Source organism: Gopherus evgoodei, chromosome 1, assembly GCF_007399415.2.
Source record: "Gopherus evgoodei ecotype Sinaloan lineage chromosome 1, rGopEvg1_v1.p, whole genome shotgun sequence".
Lineage (NCBI taxonomy): Eukaryota > Metazoa > Chordata > Testudines > Testudinidae > Gopherus > Gopherus evgoodei.
The window spans coordinates 239,552,143-239,570,121 of NC_044322.1; the positions used below are offsets into that span (position 1 = coordinate 239,552,143).

General features: G+C 44.2%; 1 protein-coding gene across 12 annotated transcripts in view; it reads left to right on the plus strand.

The window, feature by feature from the left end:
* Positions 1–17,979, plus strand: part of A4GALT (alpha 1,4-galactosyltransferase (P blood group)) — a 94,135-nt gene that overhangs the window by 44,746 nt on the left and 31,410 nt on the right. For 4 of the 12 annotated variants that reach the window (XM_030540513.1, XM_030540490.1, XM_030540481.1 and 1 more), the window contains exons 2-3: positions 8,348–8,418; positions 11,675–13,946. The exons of 2 other annotated variants lie outside the window; for them this stretch is intronic. In XM_030540513.1, the coding sequence (XP_030396373.1) occupies positions 11,724–12,797 (1,074 nt within the window). In that variant the 5' untranslated portion in view covers positions 8,348–8,418; positions 11,675–11,723 and the 3' untranslated portion in view covers positions 12,798–13,946. Of the gene's footprint in view, positions 1–2,817; positions 4,960–8,347; positions 8,419–11,674; positions 13,947–17,979 lie in introns of those variants that run through there. 6 more of the 12 variants (XM_030540531.1, XM_030540467.1, XM_030540523.1 and 3 more) reach the window with 3 other exon arrangements.

Consider the following 17,979-nt stretch of genomic DNA (forward strand, 5'->3'; position numbering starts at 1 on the left):
GCATGCATGTTTCCCCGTTCCTTTTTTTTCTTCCCTTCCATGACCTATAATCCTGTGACCGCTCCTCAAGCACTGTCCTCTATAGGACCGCAGGGTTCCTCTCTTTGCCCCTCGGAGCCATAAGCTCCCTTCCCTTCTCGGAGAGAAGGGGAGCCCTGGGAAAACCGCAGTGCTGACTTGTCAGCTCCAGAGGCACCGTTGGCTTGAAGGCTGGTGCCCTGAGCTGGCAGGAGGCTTGTGAGGACCACAGATTCTCTGCTAGGGTAGAAGCCCTAAGGAGGCCTCTTACCTCTTACCTCTTCCCTTGTAGGTACCTGTTGTAGTGCAGGTCAGCAAAAGCCTATTCCTATTTCCCCTGCCCAGGGCAGGTAGAGAGACCATAGGTGATAAAACCATGGTAATCCTAAAGGCATTCCTTTGTGTGCGTGGCTTGGGTGAAAGTGGGCTGAAGCAAGAATGGGGACTAGTGGATCAAAAGGCATCCCTGTCCCACCAAAAGGCACGCCTGCTGCTTATATGTGTGTACATTATAGTCCGTTGACGTGTGAATATTTGCAGAAGTGGAATTGGTATACCAGGGGGTCTTAAGGACTCCCAAGAAAAGTTAAAGCTCAGACTTTGAAAAACTCAGGAAAAACTAGTCCTTGTCCAGGGACTGTCGGGCCAGTCTGCAGCTGGTCCGAGAGCCCTTCTTTGGGGAGCGTCTGCCTCTAGACTGCCACCTTTATCCCCACCAGATGATTTAAATGACTTGTTTATGAAATGTAGACAGTGGCTCCCACCGGTAGCCATTGATGAGGGAAAAGGTCAAGCTACCTCTCCCCCTCCCATAATTGCAGTCGTTAATTGGAAAGGGAAAAAAAATTAGAAGGTATTTTAGCTGCTGCTTAGCATTTTCATCAGCAGCTTGAAAGAAAGAAGGATGAAACGGAATCTAGACTTATGGCCCTGCAAATTCAAACCATGCAGGATTCTTATAAAAAGTTCCCCAGATGGAAACAGGGTCAAGGAGCACCTGGGGTGAATCCTCGACCTAACTCCAATTCTTGCTTTTCTTGCGGGCAGGAAGGGCATTGGAGGGCTAAATGCCCTCGTGGAAAGAGCTGCGCCTACTGTAAGCAGGAAGGCCACCTTATAAAGGAGTGCCCCACGCACCTCAGATCGTTTCTTGCCCCGGAGAAGTATCGGAGCAAGCCTCTTCCCGAATTTCCGATTCTTCCTTAACCCGCCTCCTCTGCAGCCAGGTTGCTAGGAAGGTCCTGAGACTAGTAACATCATTGTCTCACTTTTCCCTGGTAATTAGACAGGCCCTATCGTTTTCTGTATAATAAATGGTAGTTTTACCTCATGCTTGATAGATATTAAAGCCTTATGTTTCACCCTGAGGGAGCAGGAGTTTCTGTCTGTGCCCTGTCTTTGAATATTGTTACGGCAGTAGGAGTGGGAAATGCTCCCATTCCCCACCCCGTACCATCTTTTTTATCTGTTTTTCTTGGTCCCCTCTCTAACCGCCATGCGTTTCTCCTTAGTCCGTGTTCTCCCATCAACCCAGTGGGAAAGGATTTGATGTGTGAATTAAATTGTACAATCTGTTGTACCCAAATGTTGTGTATCTGGATGTGCCTGATCCTGCTCACAATAAGGTCCTGGCAGTTTTTCAGAAGGACACTCTAAAGGAGAAGACCGACCCCAACCCTTCCTCGTTGCAACAGGAACTGCTGGTTAAGGTCTCTCCCTCCCTGTGGGCATTGTGAGCCGATCATGCTGACCAGGTTGGGCACATTGGATCTGCCCAGCTGGCTGAAATTTGCCTGAACCCAGCAAGACCACTTCCCAAAAATATAGTTAAATCCCTCCTCTCAAACTATACCGAGGAAGGAATTTTATTGTGCTGTTTATGCTGCTGTTCTCCCTATTTTATTTGTTGTTTGTAGCCCTGTTATTATTCTTTCTTATAATGCACTGGTGCTGAGGCATTGTTACCGTCTCAAGGGAAAATTGTATTAAGTCCGGACATAGATAAAAAGTTAATTATTAAATAAGATGCATCTAGATGTAATGTGTGTATGTAAATAGGTGTGCATAAATAGATAAAAGGGAGTTTAGTTAAAAAGCCCACCCTCCTTATTAAATTGGTAGTGAAACAATGCCTGTGCCCATGAAAAGAAATAATGCAGCAAGAAAAAAGGATTGGGCCCAAACAAACGGCAACCACGGTTTGAGGAAGTTAGAGGAAAAAAAAAAGTTTAAAGTTAACTCTGTAGTTATTGGAGAAAATTAAGCAGTAAAACTAAGTACAAATGTTAAAAGAAGGTGTTATGAAAATAAAAAATCTTGGTTTCTTTAGAATATCTGTAAATAATCAGCACTCTTGGTGTGTATAATTTTTGTTTTATAATAATTGGTGTTGTTTTGGGTTGTAAAAAATATATATATATATACACACACACACTTTTGCCAGAACACAAAACTAAACAAGAAAACAATCCAAAGTTGTGGCTGCAACAGGCCAGTCAAGGCCAGGAGAATGGTAAAAGATTTTGAATCTGTTTTGGTAACAAATAGCAGACAGAAACTGTAGTGAGTACCCCGCACTAAGCCTTAAGGTGGCTCTGTGTAATCAACGGTCATGTTGCCAAAGGGAAGCCAAAATAAATTGTGTTTTCCATTTTAAATCAATATGTATTCAAAGACAGAAGTTAAAAAAAAAAAAATAGAAACCATTAAAACTTGACCTGCCTATAAAACAAATACAGGAAAATATGGGGAGTAATTTGAGTAATTCCTCAGTTTTGCCTGCAATCAGCAAGGATATTTGTAAAGAAAGAAATATTTTAAGCAAATTAATTTTTTCAAATGTTTAAATGTTGTAATTGCAAGACTTGACGTTAGACAAGATCACAGACCCCATCCCTCGGACATCAGAGGCCAATGAGGCTTTCCCTCAGGTTAAGCATGTTCTGGCCCGAGCATTAGCACTGGGCCTCCCTGATTATAAAAACCCTTTTTTATATGATTATAAAAAATTCTCTATTGTCATGAAAAGGAGGGGATGGCCCTAGGTATCCTCACGCAAACTCACGGAAATAAGCAGAAACCCGTTGCATATTTTAGTTCCTCTTTGGACCTAGTAGCTGATGGCTTCTCTCCTTATCTTAGGTTTGTGGCTACTGCGGCGGCCCATGTAAAATCTTCCGCTACCCTTGTGCTGGGCAGCCCTTGACTGTCACGGTTCCCCATGCTGTTATTGCTCTCCTCAGGCTCACTAAATACGAGATGCTTCTTTTGAATGCATCTAATGTTACCTTAACTAGGTACCCTGTGCTTAACCCAGCCTTTCTGTTGCCCGCGGGGGGGGGGGGGGGGGGGGGGGGGGGATGGTGAACCGTATGACTGTCTAACAGTAACTGCTGGGCTCTTTTCTCCCAGGCTTGATTTGCAGGACACTCTGCTTTAGAATCCTGAGTTATTTTATGTGAATGACTCATATCTTAGGAACCTCTTGGGCCAGCTTGTAGCTGGCTATGCAGTTTGTGCCCCCCCACGGCCCAATGGAAGCCTACTGTCTTCCAAGGGCCAGCTCTGCCCAGGTGGCGGAACTGGTTGCCTTTACCAGGGCCTGCTCTATAGCTGAGGGCAAGTCTGTTTCCATCTATATGGATTCCAGATATGCCTTCGGGGTGGTGCATGATTATGGGCAGCTCTGAAAATATAGAGGATTTCTTACCTCTGGAGGAGCACCCATTGGTCATGACCCTTATGTTAATGCCCTTTAGCTTTCGTCTGCAATTGTTGTTGTTGTTGTTGTTGTTTTTGTTAAATGTTCTGCCCATCAAAAGCCCTGTGATGATGATGTTATGCGCGGAAATGTCCTAGCAGACGCTGCTGCCAGGCAAGCGGCCCTTTCTGGGTCTCCAGCTCCCTCTGAAATTTTTGTCTTTGTATGCTGCAGCCTCTTTCTCCAGCTGCGTCCCCTCGTGACCTGGCGCTTTTGCAAGAGTCAGCGTCTGAGGAGGAGGACAGTTGGAGACGAAATGGGTGTTCTCCACACCCTAAGGATGCATTGTGGTGCACTCCAGATGGTTGCCTGGTTGCGCCCCGGGCTTTGCGCCCCGGGCTTTGCTCCCCTACCTTGCTCGCGTGGCCCATGGTTTGGCCTGCGTGAGCAAAGGAGGGATGATTGTATCAAATCTTATGGCATTTTCGATCATGGCTCAACAATATTGTAATTCTTGCCCTATTTGTCTGGCACACAACAGTGGAAAGCCAATCCGGACTAGACCGGCAGCTCACCCCACTCTATGGGGACCCTTTGTAAATATTCAGATTGATTTTATAAACATGCCAAAATGCTGCTCTTATGAATATGTGTTAGTTTTAGTAATGTATTTCCTTATAAAAAGGCAAATGCCAAAACTGTTGTAAAACTTTGGCATACCTGTGAGTAGCAACAGTGAATATGAACCTAATTTTACTGGACAAATTATAACTAAGTCATGTGCAGCTTCACAGATCCAGTATAGCCAAATGCCCTTAGAAGGCCACTTCCAATTAAAAAAACCGCACTCAGCCCTCATAAAATTTCTACCAGGGCACCCAATGTAACTACCGACAGTGCCCTGCTGGCTTTCGCTCAGATGGACATTCATTTAATAAATGGCACAATGCATAATTATTGCCAGGCACTAATGAAATGTGTTAGGTTTTTTATATACAGTAGCTCCGCCACTTGCTGAAACCAGAAGACTGGGTCTACATGGAGGTCCACCAGCAAGGAACTGCCCTGGCCCCATGCTGAAAGACCCTTATCAAATCCTGTTGATTATCAACACCACTGTGAAGTGCCAAGAATTGACTACCTGCCCATGTTCCTCACTGTAATGGCTCTCCAACTGATGATCGGTCTATCTTTCCTTCTGGTGGTGTTACTCCTTCTGGATGGCAGAAGTGAAGGACAAGGTAAAAGAACTGGTAACTTCTCCTTTGTCTGCTGACAAAGCCACTGTGCCTTGCTAAGAAAACAACCTCTCCACTTGAGGACATAATAAAGCCTCCAAGCAAGCAAGGTGATTGTGCTAGTAACCTCTCCCTGGCGGCCTCATTGCTGGACAGCTAAGTGAATTAAGACTATGAAATCTTGAAGAATAGCTTGCGGAAGCTAGCCAAAACTACCTGAATATGAGACTTTTAATGTTCCTTAACCTCTCCTCTTTAATGAACTTGGGGTGGGGATGGGAAAGTAATATTTTTCTAAATCTTAGCCAATCAGTAGTCTCACTAGGAAACAACCAGACATATACCCACAGGACTTGCCTGGCCACAGGAATATTTTTCTGCTTAAAGGCTATTCCAGTACCCTGTTATAGTATTCTCCCTCCCATATGACAAACCTAGAGGCCTCCCAAAGAAGTATCCGAGTGTATAACCAACAGTTATGGTATTGTTCTTCTAGGAAAAGAAACCCAGGGGGGTTCAGATGGACCATACTTAATGCCAGTCAGGGAACTATCAGATTTACCCTGTCCTTATCCCACTTCCAGATCACAGCTACCTGCCTCAATTGCTCCCGAGGGGCTGCCCTTGGGGTTGGTACAGACTTGGGGTGCATCCTCCCGCCAAAGGAGGGTCTTAGCTGGCTCCTTGTAGGACGGGAAAAATAATGCTGCTTCTGTTTGGAATATTTACAAAAATCAACAGCATGATGAAAAATTGAGCCAAATGGAATAGGCCGTAGGGCTTATTTCTGGGACACAGGTAAGCGGTGTCCGGGCTGGTGTGGGCGAATTGCGTATTGTCTCCACTCTTCGTGCCTTTACCCAAGATTTACTAAAAATAATCTTAAGCATTGCTGAGGCTGGAAAGGTATTGCAGTGGGACCATGCTTGCTCTGAGATACAGGATTTCCTTAATGTCCAGCTAGCCTCCATTCAAGAAGACCTCAAGCACCAAACCTGGCCCACTGCCCTTACAAATGCCTCAGGCATACCATCTGAGTTATAGCCCTGGAGACACACTTGGAGATTTTCTGGATGGGAATGCTGGTGCTCACAGTGCTCCTTCCAGGTCTATGGGCCCGTGAAAGGGGTGTGGGCTCCCACATACCGAATCCTTCCAGATCCTTGGGTAGGTCGTATGTGGGACTGGGTCATCCACCGGGATGTGTGGAAAATAAAACCTCCCCATTGCCCTAACCGCTTTCTAATTGGTGCCACGGAAATAACTCCTGATCTCTGGATAGGGCTGGGTAACCTGTGAACTTACTGGCCCCTAGAATCCCCTCAGCTCCAGTGCATTCGACAGCTTAGCCCTGGAAAAATCGTTACCGTTAACAAGTATATTTGTTGGAAAGGTAGTAGACATATGACAACCATCACTTCCCAGCCCTGATTTAGGCCAATAATAGTTGTGTATATTCCAACAAAACTTTTTGCAGGACATGGTCTTTAATCTAAAACACAGTCACAGGCACTCATGTTATTTTCTGGCCCGCAAAGAAAACGTATAAGGTTTTCCTTCTGTTTTTATCCCTTTTAATTGGGCTACCCTGGTGCCGGATTGCTTCCATACCCTGTTGTCCCTCTTGCCAGAAGTTTGAAATATTTCCCAGTTATAAAAATAGGTCTACCTTTTCCAAAACATTTATCAGGTGCATTTTCAGGTTCAGGTTCTTTTCTGGCAAAAATACTGTGGGAGACTGTATCCAAAGCTTTGCTAAAGTCAAGGTGTATCACATCCCCTGCTTTCCCCATATCCACAGAGCCAGTTATCTCATCATAGAAGGCAATCAGGTTTGTCAGGCATGACTTGCCCTTGAATCCATGTTGACTGTTCCTGATCATCTTCCTCTCCTCCAAGTGCTTCAAAATATATTCCTTGAGGATTTGCTCCATGATTTTTCAGGGGACTGAGGTGAGGCTGACCAATCTGTAGTTCCCCAGATTCTCCTCCTTCCCTTTTTTAAAGATGGGCACTAGATTTCCCCTTTTTCCAATTGTCCACGACCTCCCTCGATCACCACGAGTTTTCAAAGATAATGGCCAAAGCTCTGCAATCACATCAGCCAATCAGGACAGTTGTTGGGTAGAGAGAGATTTCTTTAAAAACAAAAACAACCCCTTCCCACCCCATGCAGTTAATTTCCATCACAGGGACCAAACCAGGCAGGAGTTGGTTGCCAGGGCAGTAGTGGGTTCTCTGTCATCCTCCCCCACCCCCTAAAAAACCTCTCTGAACTTACTCATCAAGGGGTGCTCCTCAACAGTGTAAACTTCCTTGCCATCTGGAGCACAAGGCCTGTGAGAGCTGCCTTTTTCCAACCATGTTGCCCGGAGAAGAAGAAAAGGGAACCTCTGGGTGTGAAACCTTTTTGTGGTGTCTGAAAAAGGCTTCCACTTTTCCTGGCGGGATCCAGGCAGTAGAAGCAGGACAGTGGACAAAGCAGCTTTGGAACACCCTGGACAGCAGCTGTGACATCATACTCCACAGATCCTAGTTTTGACATAATATACGTTTTTCTCTGTTAATTGTCTGTACACAAACTTCACTAGCTTTGCAAATATCTATTCTCCTTTGCAAGAACTGGATTTGATTTTGCAAGCAACCTTTCTTTGATCTGATTCCTTTTGTTAACTGTTCAGATTCATAGGGTTTGGCTATACAAAGTAGGTCAGAAGTATAATGGTCAACGGTCTCCCCTAGCACTTAGTTTATTGTAAAGGAAATGTATCCTCCACAAGTGACATTTTTGCTAGGTTCACAGTAGTCTTGGCACAATTTAATGAGTTTTGTCTAGCAGATTGCACTTCACGTCATGCTCACACTGGAATGTGGTCATTTTCCAGAACCTGTAGGCCTGATACCTAATACTGTGGAAAATATGACCCTTGCTATGGCTGAGTGACAATTTTTCAGCAAATAATAAATTCACCCCCAGCTGCCTCCTCCCCTCCCCACAAAAAAAAAGGGGTTTTGGTTGCTCCAAAATGTGTTGGCAAATTTAGGTCACATTTGGCAAATAGCTTCAGCCAAATAAAAAAAAAAATGAGGGGTGGGAGGTTAAAAAAAAAATCAAAACTGTTCATTTTGACATTTTCAAAATAGCCCTTTTTGACATTTTTATCTGCAAAGAAATCATTCTGTTCCCCAAATGTCAGTTCTAATCAATTTTCACTTGGAAAATGTCATTTTGCTCAACCCAAATTAAATCTTTTTTGTTTTTATTTCAGCCACGGAAAAAAACTAAGCTGCAGTTGATTCAAAACCAACTTTTTTTTTTCCTTGTCTTTTGGCTTTGTATTCACTCAGCTCTAACAACTTACCTATTTCTCAATAATATCAAATGCTTTAGGGAAAAATGGGGAAACACTGCAGCCCGATTGTCCAGTTCTGATTGGTTCCTTTCCAGACTGAAGAATTTGGGTGAGTTAATTTTGCTCCATTTCTGCCATGGTTTACTCATTTCACTTTATAGTAAGATGTGAGCATACGATCTCAGAGAGCTGTCTTTGGGCTTGTCTGCGTTACCCACTGCATTGATGGGCCGCAATAAATCGACCCCCACGGGATCAATCGTGTCTAGTCTGGATGCGATAAATCAACCGCTGAGTGCTCTCCTGTATTCCACCAGGGTGAGAGACAGAGTCAACGGGAGAGCGTCAGCTGTCGATTTTACTGCAGTGAAGACATCGTAACTTAGATCGATTTTTCCCTTCCCGCCCCACCCACCCCCACTGTAGACCAGCCCTTAATCACCAGCCTGTAAAGTCACCTTTTCTGGCCCAGTGGATATGTAATTATTTGTACAAAGTGGAATAGATCCAACAGGAGACATTGAAAATGGCCTGCTGATTAGGGCAGGTCCCTGCTCCGAATCAGGCTGAGGTGGAAGCTGACTGTGGATCTTCTCGATCCCAGGTGAGTGGCCTAACCACTGAGCTGTTGGCCACTTTGAGGCCTGGGTGGTGTCTTTCACTCTCTTTAAAGATCTCAAAAATTTCTGCAAAACAAAATTGTTGTTTTCTAGCCAGCCCTAGTAATGAGGAGTCCCATCGAGTGTTACTGACAAAAATGATTTCTTCAGAATGGAAAGTTTTAAAAGAGAACCGAAACCAACTGTTACCAAGGATTCATTTTTATTTTTATTTTTTTTGGCAAGAAGGCAGCACTGAAAACAACACGTTGCTTCTCACAGCACTGCCAGTTCCTGTTAGCTGCTGTTCTCTTTGCTCAGATAGCATAACTATCTGTCTCCACCATCCTGCCCCCCAAATCTAGCTTCTTGAGCAACACTTCACCGCTCCCCTGGCTGGTGAGCTGTTGCAAAGAATGCTTCTGCTATTCAGCAGCTTCAATTACCATTAAAGTGTCCAGAAGATGACATGTTTCAGATAAGTGTGTTTAATTCTGAGGCAAAAGTGCACTGCTTTGTTGGTATTTATTAGATGCTGCTAGATGCAATAGGTAGAGCTGGGTGCTTCGAATTCCTGAAGACCCCGACCGGTTGGGTGCAGGTGTCTGGTAGAAGGAAAACATATTGGACACTGGATGAATAGTTTTGTCTTCCATAAGTGACCAGGGCAGGGGCTGCCCCCAGAGCAGTCAGGAAGGTGCTAGAGGCAATTAAGTCAGGCAGCCTCCATAAGACACCTGGAAACAATTAAGAACTGATTAACCTGTTTCCCTTGATGACTTCTAATCAAATCACCTGAAGCCCATTTAGAACCTGCTGGGACTAGTTTAAAAGGAAGCCCCTTCAGAGAGGCTAGCTGGTAGGAGCTGGGAGTAAGAAAATGTGTTGTGGGAAGACTGGGAGAAAGAAGGTGAGCAATGAAAGAGCTGGGAGGACAAGCACAGGGCTGCCCAGAGGATTCAGGGGGCCTGAGGCAAAGCAGTTTTGGGGAGCCATTCCATAAAAACAAGTTGCGATACTATAGAATAGTATATTCTTGTGGGGGTCCTTGTGGGACCTAAAGCCTAGGGCAAAGTGCCCCACTTGCTTGCCCCTCTCTGGGCGGCCCTGGACAAGCATGGTCAGGTACCAAGGAGGGTGCTAGGAGGGGCCATTTGGGAAAGTAGCCAGGGAAGGGCTATAGCTCCGGTAATATAGGAAAACTACCCATTGCCAGTGCCATTAGGGTCCCTGGGCTGGAACCCGGCAAAGAGGACAGGCCCAGGTTCCCCTCAACCTCTTTAAAAAAAAATGCTCCCTAATAAGACAGGGACTAAAGAGGGCTCTTACACCAAACCCATTGACTGGCTGATTATGAAGGTGGATCAGTAAGCTAGGAGGGGAGAGAGGCTACATTGAGGGTCACAGCAAACCTCTGAGGCAAGCCCTAACCACCTAGAAGAGCAGGACCCCCGAGGCAAAGCCACACTATGTAAATCAGAAGAGGGTAAAATAAACTGCCTAGTAGAATAGTCTGGGCAGATCAAATAACTTCACTTGCTGAATGGCAGGAAATCCTGTCCAGTGAACTCAGAGGAATGGCTCAGCCCCAGGCCAGAACGTGACGGGACTAATAACAGTGGGACAGCAGTAATGTACCCTGGTCCAACTGCAGACTGTGATGGTAGACAGGCTTCTCCCACGCTTGTGAACATACTCCAGAGGGAGGTATAGGCCCTGATAGGGTGCAGGGAAAGGGAAAAGGGCGCTGGTTGTTTCCCCTTCCATCCCGGAGGATGGTCGTGGTAAAGCGAGGGTACTGGAGCATAGGCCTGTGTTGTGAACGGGGAGGTGAAATTCTGATTTAGATATTTTCATTGTAAAGGTCTAAATATTAAATCAGGGAGCAGACAAGAGTGGAGCAGAGCCAGAAGTGTGAGGGCAGTCTGGATAATGCTCTCACATTGTGTGCAAGGGTGCTGGAACAATTTGTTACAGTGGGAGCTACTGAGAGCCATAGACCCAAGCTGTAAGCCCTGCAGCAGCACCCCCAGCATCCCTAGTTCCAGCACCTCTGCTTGTGGGACTTTGTAAGAATAAAACAGCACAGTGGGGTGTCACAAGGGAATATGAGAGCAGAATACGATCAGCGAAGACCATTGCATGTTTTGCCAGACTAGCAGTTGGGATCTCGTGAGAGGAACATGTTACCGTCTTGGCTGGCTTCACTTGAGCAATCAGAGTCAGGAAATGACTGTCCTTGTCCTTACTAAGTAATCAACATCCTGTCCTAACAATTGCAGCTTCTCCACACCCGGCCCTTTCCCAGGGCTCTAGGATTGCTTGGACGGCAGCCTTACAGAGACAGTCCCTCCGAATTCCCAGCTCTCTAGAATCACTACAACATTAGTCTGGTCAAGAATGTGGCCTGAAGTGAAAGAAAAAGCTAGTTTGGGGCAAAATTCTGCTTCACGCAACCCCACTGAAATCCATATAGTTGCATGGGTGTAAACAGAGGGCAGAATTTGGCTGCATGGTGTTAAAGGGAACATGGACTGTCTCCTGGTTACGTTTTATAAAGCATCTAGCACAATACGGCTGCAGTTTCTGATTGGGGCCCCTGGATGCTGCTACAATACAAATAAATAATAATGGTGATTAATAAAATAAGCCAGTATATTGTGAAAGTCAAAAATATATAATTGCATAAGGTTACAAACTATGGATTAATGTTCACTGTTTCTATTGTCTTTTGTGTTTGTTAATTTCCTTTTATTTTTTTTCCAGATCACCTTATTTTTTATTGGAAGAACAAGGCCCTGGAGTAGAGGCAAAAATGTACAAAATGCCCATCTGCGTGCTACAGCTAAGCAGGGTGGTGATGAACCATAAGCTCTGGGCTGTGTTTATCATTACCTTCAAGTTCATGTCCTTTGTCTCCATAATGTTTTACTGGAAAATCACCGAGGACGCCAAAGGCAAGAATCTGCTCTATGGGTTGCCTCTGGAAGTCAAATGTCCTCGATCTGTGCCTTCTCCTCCACCAGGTGTATCTGGCAGGCCACCTCCACCGCCTGGGGATATATTTTTTGTGGAGACCTCAGAAAAAACCAACCCAAGTTTTCTCTTTACGTGCTCTGTCGAATCAGCAGCCAGGGCTCATCCTGAGACCAAAGTTGTCATCCTTATGAAGGGCTTGGCAAACAGAAATTTCACTCTTCCAAAACACTGGGGCTTCTCCCTGCTGAGATGCTTCCCCAATGTGGAAATCCGGCCACTGGACTTGAATGACCTTTTCTCTGGTACCCCTCTAGCTGACTGGTATTTGGTGGCCCAGCACAGATGGGAGCCTTATTTCTTACCCATACTTTCTGATGCCTGTAGAATTGCTATCATGTGGAAATTTGGGGGTATCTACTTAGACACAGACTTCATAGTCCTTAAGAACTTAAAGAACCTCACTAATGTTCTTGGAACCCAGTCCAAATATGTATTGAATGGGGCTTTTCTCTCTTTTGAAGCCAAACACAAGTTCATAGAGCTTTGCATGCAGGACTATGTGGATAATTACAATGGCTGGATCTGGGGGCACCAGGGCCCACAGCTTTTAACCCGTGTTTTCAAAAAATGGTGCTCTATCAGGAGTCTCCGGAGCAGTAAAAGCTGTAAAGGAGTCAGTGCTCTTCCCAGAGAAGCCTTTTATCCCATCCGCTGGCAGGACTGGAAGAAGTACTTTGAAGTGGTCAGCTCCTCAGAGCTTCACAGACTGTTCAAGAACACCTATGCAGTGCATATTTGGAATAAAAAGAGTCAAGGGACAAGATTTGAGATCACCTCAAAAGCTTTGCTGGCTCAGCTGCATTCCCATTACTGCCCTTCAACATACGGGATAATGAAGAAGTATTTTTGAAAGGAATTGATTGGCCCACCTGTCACCTAACTGAACAAAGGAAGTAGCCAAAACTGTTCAGCCTTCCAAGCAAAAATGTACATTTGAAAGTGTTTATATCTCTGTGAATCATCAATCACCAGGCAGTGTGATGTAGTGAAATTCAAAGATAAATGTATGGCAGGCTGAATGTAGGTTGAACACAGGAGTTAAGACTGAGCAGTGCTTACCACGTTTTCCTTCTTTTCCTTACACTCGGGTCCCTTTACACTACTCTGGCTGTGTAAAGGGACCTTAAGATGGAAGTAAATATCACAACACTCTGGCAGCATAAAGAGGTTTTAAAGTGAGAGTAGTCTTTATTCTGCCAAAAGGGCATAAAGAGGCCTTGGTATAAATGAAAAGCTGGACCTAGGTCATTGGTTGATTCTTGTGAACTCCCAAGTTCTCTCTTTAAAGAAATAAAGTGAGGGAAGCAGAGGGAAGACGAATTGAGGAAGATGTTAAAAGGAGGATCAGAAAAGGCAGCCAGGGAAGGGAATAAAGAAGATGAGAGAAGAAAGGGCAGATTTTATTTTTAAACTTTTTTTTTCTTACTTCAGAAACCAGTGGCTGAATGGAACTTCCACATATTCCAGCTTTTATTTTACAAAGCTTTAACGGGACACCTGCTGTGTGTATAAGGAGCCGTGTGCTATATAGTCCTTGATCAGTTCTTAATGGGGCAAATTCCCATGGTCTCCAGCGTGAGGTTTGACTGTGTAAAGATTTCAGAGTTTGTCCAAAGGTGTGTGTTGTTTTGTTTTTTAATTAAAAAACTTCTAAGCAGCCATTGGACAAACTTTTTATTTTAAACGAGGGTCAGAATTAGTATGCTATGAAGATGCAAGTGATGGGTGTGTCCAAATTATGTCTTGTCTGTCTTCTGATTGGAGAGCTGTAAAATGTCACTTCCTTTTGTTGGAATGATCTGTGGATTTATGCGCATACACCCACTGCAGCTCTCCCCACCCATCTCCATCACAGTGGTATCTGAGCAACTATTAATCATTTTATTCTCACAACACCATGGAGAGGTAGGGAAGTACCACTCTCCTATTTCACAGATGGAGAACTAAGAGACAGAGGGCTGGTCCACACTAGGGGGGGAAATCGATCTTAGATACGCAACTTCAGCTACGTGAATAACGTAGCTGAAGTTGAATATCTAAGATCGGATTACTCACCCATCCAGATGGCGCGGGATCGATGTTCGCGGCTCTCCGTGTCGATTCCGGAACTCCGTTGGGGTGGATGGAGTTCCGGAATCGATATAAGTGCGCTCGGGGATGGATATATCGTGTCTAGATTAGACGCGATATAGCGATCCCCAAGCAATCGATTTTAACCCACCGATACGGCGGGTAGTCTGGACGTGGCCAGAGAGATTAAGGATGGGAGTTAGTTGCCTAACTACCTCTGAGGAGCTGGGCCTAAGCTCCTTGCCCAAGATCACATAGGAAATGCATGGTAGAACTGGGAGTTTAACCTAGGTTTTTCTGAACCTCACTTTAGCACCGGAACAGAAAGATCCTGCTTCTTACACTTTCAAATCTTCTGTGGCATTCTGCTGCTATTTCTGGCACAGAAAGTAGCCTGGAAGTGCAAGAGTCTTCTTTGAGCCCTGAATAAATGCTACTGAAAGCATCAGTGGCTCTCAGACTCTTCCTAGCTGATGTAGAGGGGAGACAGTTTATGTTGTGGAAAAAGTTGTCTTTGCAGACTCCCAGCACTGGCCTGAGCCCAAGGAAAGACCATGAAAGCTTTGGGACTTTTGACAGGAAATTCCAGTTTCCATAAACTCAGTGTAAAATAAATGATTAATTCTTTATTTCCTTTCTTACACAACAGATTGTAGCTGTGTGCTGTTACTAAAGGGATCGTGTAAGCATCACAACATTAGTGAACTACAGTACTTGCTCTGTGTGAAGGCAGAGATGAGCTGCCAACAGACCTGTCAGGAGGAGTGTAGCAGTGATGAAGGGGATGGCTTTTTGCAACATTGAAGGGACTTGTTGCTGGAAGGGTCAGGTAGAATAAAGTGGTGATATACTTTGGAAAGGAGGGGGAAGCATTGGGTGGGAGAGAAATTTTACTGCTCCATCTCCCAGCTTTTGAGCCTTCATTTGAAGCTTCTGCTGCTGCCAACACAGGGCACCTCTCCTGTTTTTAATTCACCACCCTCCCACCTGTCAGTCTCTGATCTTGAGACCTGACACTGCAGAAGACTGAACATCCTCTGTGAAGTGAAGGGGAGCTGAAAAAACTTACAATCTCACAGGAGGCATTCAGCACCTTGCAGGAATGGGCTCTTACTGGTTAAGTTGGATTTAGCTGTAGCCTCCACAATGGGAAAAAATGTGCTGCCCTCTGTCTTGACCACCACTTCTTCCTGCTCTTTGATTCAGCTGGGAGTCTATAGCATGATTTGAAGCACAACTGAACTGACAAAGAAGCATTAGTAGCTATAAGGGAGGCAGGCTGCCAGTTAATGCATCAGTCTCAGTGCACATGCACTCTAAAACAAGATTTATAGTAAGAGGGGTCACCCAGGGCCACAGACGTGCTGAGATGGGTTTGTCATGGGCGAGTGGAGCATCATCCTTCTCCTACCCTGTACTCAGTAATGGAAACCATAGTACTATAAAATATTTTAAACACCTTGTCTGAGCCTTAAACAGTTGGTTTTCTTATGAATAAAGATGGGCTTGGGCTATTAACTTCAGATCTAAAAATAAGCTTTTCTGATGTTCAGGGACAGTGGCTGATCCAGCGCTCCATTTCATGAACATGACTAATGCTGAATCCTAATGGGATGGTATCATCTGACACTTCTGGAAAACTGCTCTAAGTCTGTGATCCGACCAACACTGCTGACTGCTCTGGCTCTATCTGACCTTCAAGTCTGCAGCTGCTTCAGGGCTTTTTCGGCTTCCCAGCTTAACCACAAGCAAGCACAGATGTGCTCAGCTGAGCCAAAGATATGTATAAAACAAAAGACAGCCTGAAGCATAGCAGGCCAAAATCTTTCTTTCTTTTTATTTTTCTTTTCTTTCTCTGTTTACTTGCAACCACCCCAATGACACAAACAGCAGAGCAAAAGGACCCTAACCTACTATGGAACTCATCCCTCTCACTTCACAAGGCTATGAGTAATCAGGTGTGGTTTATTTTTCTCTTTAAACCTTAGGTCACATTCTTAGCTTTACTCTCCTTTTCCTGTGTCCTAAAGTCATTTTGATCTTGTTGGTTTCCCCTCAGTCCCCACCCTGAGCACTTCAGAATACACACTCTTCCAAAAAAAAAAAAAGTGTGTACTTACCAAAATCCAACAATGTCTAAGAGCATAGGAACTATGTTCTCACACAGCCCATGGGGCTGCTATATGATGGTATCCTGTCTCCAGCCACTGGAGCCAATGTTGGCTATTTTAGAGGAAGGCAAACTGTGTACCCATTATAACTTTGCAACACTATACGCTGGGGATCTTCCTGAGCCCTGCCTCATGAACATTTTATATCTGAGACATTAGCATTGATAGCCCTTGTGTCTTTTTTTCCAGCTTGTGTCAGTGCAGCTGCTATTCCTGTCTATATAAATGGATAGAAATGCAAGAAATTGCCAGGCTGGAACAGATCCCTGGTCTGGGTAGTATGGTATCCTATTTCTGGTATTTCTCTTTTACTTGGCCTCAGTCCAACTGAGCAATGAAATGTTAGCTGAGCCAGGGACAGCTCAATGGTCAAGGCATAGACTTCTTTTGGTCAGGCTGCATCACAAAGTGTGCACTTTATTTGGTCGCACTCTTTGCCTCTGAATTTCATGTAAAATATAACACTGCTTATGTGAAAAAGTGCCTTTTCATAGAATGGCCTATTTCTCTGCAACTGGCAACCTGCATAAAGAGCTTTGCACTAATCCCATGTTCTCTCCACTGCTGTAAATAGAATAGAGGTCAGTTGTTAAATTGGGAGGGAGTCCCTCTGTCCTAGTAGAACGTGGGAAGTTGGGTCACTTGTGTCCTGGCAGATTAGCTTGCTGTATGTTAGGAGAATTCTAAATTTAGGATTTGAGTGGAACATTGTTGATTCATGGCAGCTTAATATCAGGCTAAAGGAAGAGGCCAATCTAGTCTGCAGTGAAATGCATAATAAAGTCCTTTGCAAATTAAGGATCATGTGCCTTGAATATCTCCATTCTGACTGCTGCCTAAGTGGTACTGATCATACACATAACAGGGGTGCCCAGTGGAATTCGAATGTTTCATTTGCCTGGTGTTTCCTTTTCCATTTTGAGGAAAATGAATGCAACATCTCTCTCTCATCCATGCATGAGGAAACAGACTTCAGCCAGTAGTGGTTGTATTTGAGCCATTTGCCCCTATTGTCCCGCCTCAAGGGTTAAATAGATCTGGTTTAGGAAAAAAAAAATTGGATAGAACACTCTTCTGTCATAAAGCCGTTTTGACTATATCAAAACTTTTTTGCAGGAACATACAGATTTTTTTATTAAACTTTGCAATGGGTAAAAGTCAAAACAATTTGTGTTCAGAGTTTGATTTTTTTTTGTTTGGCTTTTGGTATTATATTAAAATACATATGTGTAACATTTTAATATGGTATAAAAGTCACAACAAATTGAATTGAAATGACACTTTTGAAATGAAATGTTTTTACATTGATGAAAGATTTCAAAGCTATTGAAATTAAATGTTTAGATGGTCCCAAGTTGATTTTTTTCCCCCTTCTTAATTTTTGGTTCACAGGAAACTACAAAATTTTGGCTTTTCGTTTTGGTTTGGAGCAATTTTTTTTTGTCAGACTCTCCTGCAGAATGAAAATTGTGGCTCCCAACCAGCTCTAATAAGCTGTAATGTTGTCTGAAGCACCATCCAAGTGCAGTTCAATGTGGAAGAATCATCATGGAGAAGGGAAAGGGAAAATTTGGTTGTGATTTTAAAAAAAAAAGTTCAAAATAAGCTGGAAGCGATCCACTGTGACCTTTTGTTAGTCAGATAAGCAAGCATCTATGTCTTTCCGTGAAGACTGTCAAAATTTATCTGGTGCTCCTGTTACTTAGCTTGCACTGAGATATGGAAACTGGTGGGAACTTTCTTTAAGCTGTAGCCAGGACTTGCACTGATAATCGAAGGTAGAGATGAACA